At 32.3% G+C, this 8,386-nt stretch overlaps 1 protein-coding gene across 1 annotated transcript; it reads right to left on the bottom strand.

Moving 5' to 3' along the window:
- Nucleotides 1-3,223: 3,223 nt before the first annotated feature.
- Nucleotides 3,224-7,950, bottom strand: LOC132186367 (LRR receptor-like serine/threonine-protein kinase IOS1). The gene is made up of 13 exons (XM_059600303.1): nt 7,850-7,950; nt 7,211-7,751; nt 6,518-6,993; nt 6,287-6,425; nt 6,136-6,207; nt 5,952-6,023; nt 5,769-5,849; nt 4,998-5,164; nt 4,688-4,914; nt 4,458-4,584; nt 4,188-4,250; nt 3,912-4,101; nt 3,224-3,635 (listed from the first exon to the last, which is right to left on the bottom strand). Exons 1-13 carry the CDS (start codon nt 7,935-7,937, stop codon nt 3,224-3,226), a joined length of 2,655 nt encoding a protein of 884 aa, XP_059456286.1. The 5' UTR covers nt 7,938-7,950.
- Nucleotides 7,951-8,386: the final 436 nt, after the last annotated feature.

The following is an 8,386-nucleotide window of genomic DNA, read 5'->3' as shown; positions in this document are numbered from 1 at the left end:
CCTCTTGAAGTATATCCTCAACTCTTTCACGTTTTCGACTAACTCAAAGTATTTAAATGTGGCAAGTTACACCCTTAGTCATCTTTTTTCGTTCTTTTGGTTTGAGTGCCTTTTAAGACATGAACTTATTATAATTAGACTTTTGGGGAGTCAAATGTCATTTTTTAAACCTTTGATGTCAAAAATCAGGAGATAAAGTGTATTTTTCCGGGTTATAAATCATAACTTCAGCAAAGTCAGAAGTCAATCTCAAGGACTTAATCGGCCTTCCTATTCAAACAAAGCAGCAGATGGGTAACCAAGTGCCGTGTGATTCAAAGGAACAGATCGAGTAGCTATATATATAAACATACCCAACCATGTTAATTAACAAAGGGAGTAATTCATCTCAGCAGATCTATTACATTAAGCAATGGCTCATGCAGGCAAGTCTTTGAGATCTACTTTGGTGACGCTCTTCATATTTGCAATCATCTTATCTCCAATGGCAACGTCTGATGCAGCTCGATTGACTCAAAGAGGTAAAAGAACAAACCCATTACCATTAATTCAGCAGCTTTTATATGGCAAGATTTTAAGTTTTATTTTCAATTTGTGTTGCAGCTTCAGGACCCATTTGCCCTGCTTGTGTATGTTGCACACCTCCCCCACAGGGCTCTTGTTGCAAGTGTTGCGCTACTCCTTCTCCTATCGCCAAGTCTGAGAATGGGTCTCCATGAGCCTAGCTACTCAAACTTTCTGATTCTACCTTTATTGTATGAATAAAAGGAATCTCTACACTTCCCTTTAGACCAAATCCACCTGTTTTAATATATAATGTACGTCATTTTTCTTCTTCATATAATAACAAAGATGACTTAATTAAATATATAATTATTATACTTTTTTTTTTATTTTTTTTTTTATGTCTTTATCCTTTGTCATCCTTTCTAAAGATCCGTCATGATTCTAATAAACGGAAAAAAAATATATAGTGTGGCTAAATTAACCTTTTATAGGTAAAAAGAGGCACTTCTCACGCCAATTACAAATTTGTTAACAACAGTTGATTTTGATGTTTATAACTGATTTGTCAAATTTCTAATGGAGCTCATCAGAATAGATCTAATAATAAATTTGAAAAAAAAAAAGTGAGATAAAAGAATAACATGTCTCATATTCATGATTAGCATACCAAGTTTCGTAGTTATAGCCTATATATATTCATTCCAATAAAATTTTTTTGACTAAATGACACTTCCTCTCCGAATTACCCTTCCTAAGTCACTTACCTTTATCAATTTAGACTTTTAGAGTATGTTTGGAATTGCGTTTGATAAATAGAGTTTTTAAATAAAAAAAACTTTCATTTTTATCTTTAGTAGGTCATTTGATTATGTGCATCTCCCACTGATGTTGTTTTTGTCTTTAATGTACATAGGTGAATAATTTGGTTTGTTCTAATTGCTTGTTGCAAGACAGTACGATACTAAATCTTTCATTTGAAACCCTTTATCATTTTGTGAGAAAAAGGGGAAGATATTTTGGGAGTGCCTGTAGACATGGGGAGTAGTGATGTTGGTTTTGGTAATATTTGTCTAATCTAGGTTGATATTTTGTGACAAATAGATTTTGTGATTTCTTAATGATTAATATTATGTTCAAATTTGTGATATTAATGTTACATTGTTTTTTCCTATTCCACATTTATATGTTTTGTGAATTTTTTAGGAAACAAGATCTCTATCAAGGAATAATAGAGGAATTCTAGTTTACGGTGCGTTTGAAATTACGATTTCGCAAGAATAATCTCAATTTTTAAAAGAAATTGTAAAACGTAAGGCGTTTGGCAGTGTGATTTAAAAAGCACTTAATCTAAAATAGGAAAAAAATTTGTGATTTCTATAAGTAGATTAGGGGGTACTTATTTGAAAATGCGCAAATTTAAACAAAAATCACGATTTCACATAACAAATATTTGTTAAAAAAAATTACTTTTTAACATGATTTACCAAATACCTTTGCGATTTTAAAAAGTAGTAATTTCAAAAACACAAGTTTTTTAAAATGTAATTTTTAAAATCGCACTTATTGAAACTACAATCTCAAACGGACCCTTAGTGGTTTAATAGAATTTCTGTTGTAATTCATTGTATCTTTATTTATTCTAGTTTGGTGGTTTAGTATAATTGCCAAATGGTGAGTTTGGCTAGATTTTTGAATTGGCTAATTCTGTAGCAAGATAATTTTTGATGTAAGATCGAGGGTTGGGTTTGAAGAAAAATCAAGAGTCGAATATTTGAATAAATCAAACTCAATTTAGATTGATCAAACTCGAATTGGATTGATCAAAATTGTGTGGAAAATGAAAAGTTTGCATGATAAAATCGCAAATTTGGATCAAAAAAAAAAAAAAAAAAATTAAACTGATCAAAATTAAAAAGTCAGATTGCTAGTTGGTGGAGAGACGTGTTCAAAATTTCTCTTAGCTTTGCACATTGCCATTGTGGTGTTTGAAAGAGAGTTGGTGTTTGTTGCTGTCTTTGGATGGAGATGGAGAAGGCAATATAGGACTTCTTTTGGGTTTGCTTTGGTTCTTAGTTCTTTTATTGGCCTACATGAGCAAAATTCTCCGTGTGAGGATCCTAAAAATCCAAACCCAAAGCAAAATAAAAATATTTTCTACAATTCGTCCCGAAGATGTTTCGTTGAAAATATCTTTGAAATTTAACTATAATGAAAAGATCCATTTTATTTTTATTTTTTTGCTTTCAAACGATTGTATGAAATATGAGACTTTTTCACCTTGAGAAAGAAGAATCTTAGATAGACTAAATTTGTTATTTGTTCTAAATTCCTCGATGATTTAATTTGTATTTATTTGTTTCTTTATTTAATTTGAATATTAAAGGGACTTATTGGCATTTTAGACTACCACTTTAATGTTTTGGTTTTAGTCCTCAATGGATCCAATGGATATAAGGATTCTGTTTTTATATATAGCACATAAATGATAGCCTTGTGTCGGCTGAAAAGTCCAATAATTTTTGTAAGTCAATTTGCATGTGGTCTCTCTCCTATTCGAAATGGAGATTATTTCAATTCGAATATCAAAATATGGGACCTATCACAATTATGGATCCTTTATATAGAACCATCATATATAGAGGATTCATTTGAAGTATAGTATGCACTAAAAAAAAAAATTACAGAAAGTAAAAAAGGTTCAAGACTCGACAATGTTTTATTGTGCTAAAGGAATGACTTCAGGAGTTAGATCCATGTCGATAACTTCAATTGAATTCGTTGGTTTGTCCTCATGGCCCTCCATTGTGCGAGCTAATTCAATTGCCAAACACTCCTTTAGTTCGGCTACTACCTGACTTATAGTTGGCCTTTTAGCCAAAGTTGGAGTTACGCAAGCCATTGCTATTTCGACAACTTTCAAAGCAGAGTTGATACTGAAGTTTCTACACAACCTTGTATCAACAATATTTTTTATATCCCCTTTATCAAGCATGAGACTCACCCATTGACTTAAGTGAGTCTTTTCATGGGATCCTTCTATTGCAGGTTGACTTGTGATTATCTCCAAAAGAACGACTCCAAAGCTATAAACATCACTTTTGCAAGTTAACCAGTTTGATATGTAGTATCTGCAAGTCAAAACATGTTAATTTTTCATATTTGTAGCAAATTTATTATTGAAAAAGTTGGCAACTCACTTGATTTCTAATATCATAAGGTTTTTAATTGTCTAATGCCCGATATCAAATACATTTCGTCTTTATTACCACCATATCATTTGGATTTCAATTTCATTTCATAATGGATCATAACTTCGTGGAATATAAATGTCACTCTTTTATTGGCAAAGAAAATAAATGTTGAAGATGATCATGAGTAAGATAAACGATAACAGAAATACTCACTCAGGGTCCAAATATCCAGGGGTGCCAGCAACAACAGTTGACACATGAGTTTCACTATCGGTAGAAAAAAATTTGGATAGCCCAAAATCAGCTAGTTTGGCATGGAAATTTTCATTTAACAAGATGTTTGTGGGTTTCACATCTCTGTGAATTATAGGTGGCTTGCAACCATTGTGCAGATAATCCAATCCTACAAATTCATAACCACAACATTTATAAGAAACAACAAAAAAGACATTATAAAGGAAGAATTATGCAAATCAACTCTACGCTAACCTTGTGCGGCATCTATCGCTATTCGAAGTCTATGTTCCCAATTCATTATGTTTGCGTTCTCACCTGCATCCGTTAATAAAATTCCAAAACCTTGGTACACTTTGTTATTCAAAGTAACTTAACACCTATTATATAGTACTAATGAATAAGAAAAAATTTGAAAGGAATTTATTTTTCTAATTCTAAAATTAGAAAAAAAAAAATTCTTCTCTGAGGAGGATAAGGTTTAGTAAGCTAAAATATGAAGTACTTTTCCTTTTTATTTCAAACCTGAAAGATGTGCTTGTAAGTCTCCATTGACCATGTACTCATAAATGAGCCCCATGTTATTTTCCTCATAGCAATATCCAACAAGAGTAGTTAAGTTTTTATGATGAACCATCATAAGAAGTTTAACCTGTAATTACAAAGTATCACATTAATTTTAGTATCAATGTAAGACTCTCTCGCTCTCTCTCTCTCTATATATATATGAGCTTTTATGAGTCACAGTTACGTACTTCTGATTGAAATTGCTGGAACCCTTGAGTTGATGATGGAGATATCATCTTCACTGCTACTTGAGTGTTACCAATGTTGCCACGGTAAACTGTTCCAAATCCACCCTTACAAAGGATCCTCTCAAAGTTGTTTGTAATATTTATGAGCTCAGAATATGTAAATTGTCGTTGTATTGACTCCAATGATGCCTTTTGAATATTGGATTTAGTATCTACCATTGCAAATGCTAATGCTAAAATCATCAATAAGTATATAAGGAGAATTTTTCTTTGTTAATGTCAATATGAATCATATAGTTAAAATTTTCACCTTTAGTCTTATCTTGTCGTTTTCTTCTAAGTCCTAACAAGGTAGCAGCAACAATCAATGAGATGATCAACAATCCACCAAGTGATGCTACTATTGGAACAACAATGTTGTTCTTCTTTTTGCACGAACCAGATCCACATAGCTTTGAATTAATATTGTAACCCACACTTGGAATGATAGAACTGTTGGTGGCATTATCAAAAAGCCTACAATTGAAATTCATGAAAATTTTGCAATTTGCAGTTAAGGAAAAATTATAGGAAAAATTACCCCCTCTAACTACTACTCTATTTGCAATGTTCTATCAAATGTTTCCATTTTTTGTGATATCCCCCAATCTATCATTAAAGTTGAAATGTTCTCTTTACATCCCAAAATGACAAAATACCCTAAAATTAAAAAAATATTAATAAGAAAAATAAGAAAAAAACCAAAATTAAAAGAAAAAAAAAAATTTAAATCGAAAAAGGAAAGAAAAAAAAAAAACAGAAAAAAAAAATGAAGCAAAAGCAAATGGTTCATAACCTTATTTTCGTTTTTTATGATATCTTTACTTTTTTCGTTTCTTTTCTGAACTTTTGCCTTTTTCATTTTTTATGATTTTTTTTCCTTTAATTTAGTTTTTTTTTTTTCTGCGGTATTTTAAGATGGAAATTGCAAAAATCAAACATTAGAGGACCTTGCAAATATGATAATAATTACAGGGGAGTAATTGTAGTTTCTCCAAAATTGTAATAGTAAGGATTTTATTGTTTTTGACAAGAATAATACCTTAATGATAATGAACCATTATTTGATCTTGCAATTAGGTCAGCTGGAATTGGACCAGATAGTTGGTTTCGTTCTAAGTTTCTGCATCGAAAGGTAGAATTAATGATTTTTTTTTTTTTTTTCCCAACTACTTCTTTAATGATGAAATTTGTAGCATCATTCTTCACATAAAAAGTAACTTACAAGACAGTCAAGTATTGTAATTGAGACAAGAAATCAGGCACCAATCCTGTTAAACTATTGTTAGAAAGATCCCTGAAATGAGCAAAGTAGTTATATTTAATATTTGTTGAGGTAGAAAACATGTACTTTGGCAATTATCCTCATGTTTCTAGATTATCTAATCATGTAAATTGTGGATACTTACAAATATTGTAACATTACGAGGTTTGATATGTCGGCAGATATCTCTCCAATTAGTCCACTTGAGGACAAATTCCTGAGGTATTTAAGCTTTACAATAACTTAAATTAAGAGTCAATAAGTTGGAAAGTCATAAAAATTATACGAAGACTTACAAGGATGTGATTCTAGGTGGACTATAACCATCGTATCTACAATTTAGACCTTCCCAGGAGTATGCTTTAGGGGCACACGGATCTCCTTGCCAATTTCTCTTCATTGCATATGTTGACTTGATTTTTTCCATGGCATCAACTAAAATTTCACATGCATCCCAATTTGTCAAATATATGCGAACTATATATATATATATATATGTGTGTGTTTGTGTGTGTGGAAGAACATACCATCTCCTTGTTCTGTTTCTGATTGCAAGAGATATTTCACGGAATATATCTCAATCGCGTTGAGGATGGGTGGTAGTGTTGAATTTTGAGTTTTGATGAAAGAAAATTCATATTTTGCTTCTCCACTTATGGGCGATGTGCTAGACACAGTGCTTGAGGATAAGTAATGAGGAGCAATGGGTCCATCCCAGTACTTCCCGTTGAGGGTAATGTTGAATGATCTGGACTGGTTTGGTTGGAGCATTTCCACTTCAGCAAAATGCATGTACACATAATATTCAGTAGAATAATCTGAGTCCCATTTGAAATTTAAAGGAGTGTTATTATCTACCGGTGTGGCGGCAGTACTCATGACAATAGATGGTAGTTGATAATTATTGTAACTTTGGGAGTCAATAATAAGCGGGGTACTTAAATTTGTCCACCCAACTTCGTTATAGGGATCCCAAATGCGATCATGAACATCGTCTGGATACCTAATTAATAAGATAGGAGGAAATTGAGTTTATCAGTCTATGTTCTACATAAAGACTTTAAATTAGACCTTTAAGCTGACTCAGCTAGTCGCTCACAGCATTACCTTTTTTTTTTATTTTTTGATGAATAACTTAATTCATAGCCAGTACTGAAAATGAAAATAATTTTATTGTTTTCAGTAATACAAATGACTTGCTATCATATAAAATGACTCACCAGTATCTCAGATCGCTTTTTGATCCAACAACATCCGAGCGAGAAACAAATGCCAATGATCCAGATTTGGTGACATAGGAGGTATTTATCAATGGCCTTAACTCTATTGCTGATATAAATGGCGTCCCGAAGCCCGTGTTTACGAGACAGACATGTACATAGTTTCGAGACGGAACATGTATGAGCTCCCTGTCGAAACCAGACGATGAATTGTTCACTTGGATCGTGTGCCACATATTTGGTCCAAGATGCAGATCAAATTGTAGGAAATTATCTTTTCCATCATAATTCCCATACACGAAGCTTGCTCGGATCAAGTATTTAGTGCCTGCAGTGACGTTGATGCTGTAACAGTTGCGGTTTCCATGAGGAAAGCTTCTGAGATTCCATAAGAATGGTGGATTGTCACCTCTGAACCCAGATGATATGCTCTGACTTGTACCTGTGTCTATGAAGGCTGCATCTGAAATGTAATTTAAGCCTGAGTTCTCATCCGTAAAGCTAGGATTCGCTAGTAACCCACAAGCTATGCTTATGAAGCCTGGGACGACAGATAAGAAAGAATAATAATCAAAACAAAAGTTATATACTGAAAGATTAACAAGATCATGATGAATGATGATGAATGATGATATATACCTGCAGGTTGATCCTGGGCATGAACAGCAAGTATAAGAGCCAAACCAGCGAGCAATGCAAAGATGAAATGTTTGAACCTCATCGCCATCTATGATCGAACCTTCCTCTTCTTTTTTTGGAACATGTTTTCCGCCGGGGTATATATGCTTTTTACTGCAAAAGATTACTTTTAACAACACAATCAAATTTTATTTTTTATTTTTTTTCTCTCTGAGCAAGTCAATTAATGTCACGTTAGTACAAGTATTCTTGCCAACTGACAGCTCATCAAATTGCATAATTCGTATGTTCTTGTCGTGTTTCTCGAGTGAAAAATTCTTAGCTTAGGTTTGAGTCGTTTGATATTGGTAATGATTATTTTATTAAAGAATAATTTTTATTAAAAATAGAACAACGTGAAATAAAATAGTTTTAGAAAAAAAATTTACAAATACATTTTTTACGAGCCAGTCTTTATGAGTGATATGTGTCCTTATTATGTGAGAAATTTTTTAATAATGTGTACTATACTTCTCATATGCTTTTTAATAATATTAA

The sequence above is a fragment of the Corylus avellana genome, chromosome ca7 (genome assembly GCF_901000735.1).
Source record: "Corylus avellana chromosome ca7, CavTom2PMs-1.0".
Classification (NCBI taxonomy): domain Eukaryota; kingdom Viridiplantae; phylum Streptophyta; class Magnoliopsida; order Fagales; family Betulaceae; genus Corylus; species Corylus avellana.
This window is presented reverse-complemented; position numbering and strand designations above follow the sequence as displayed.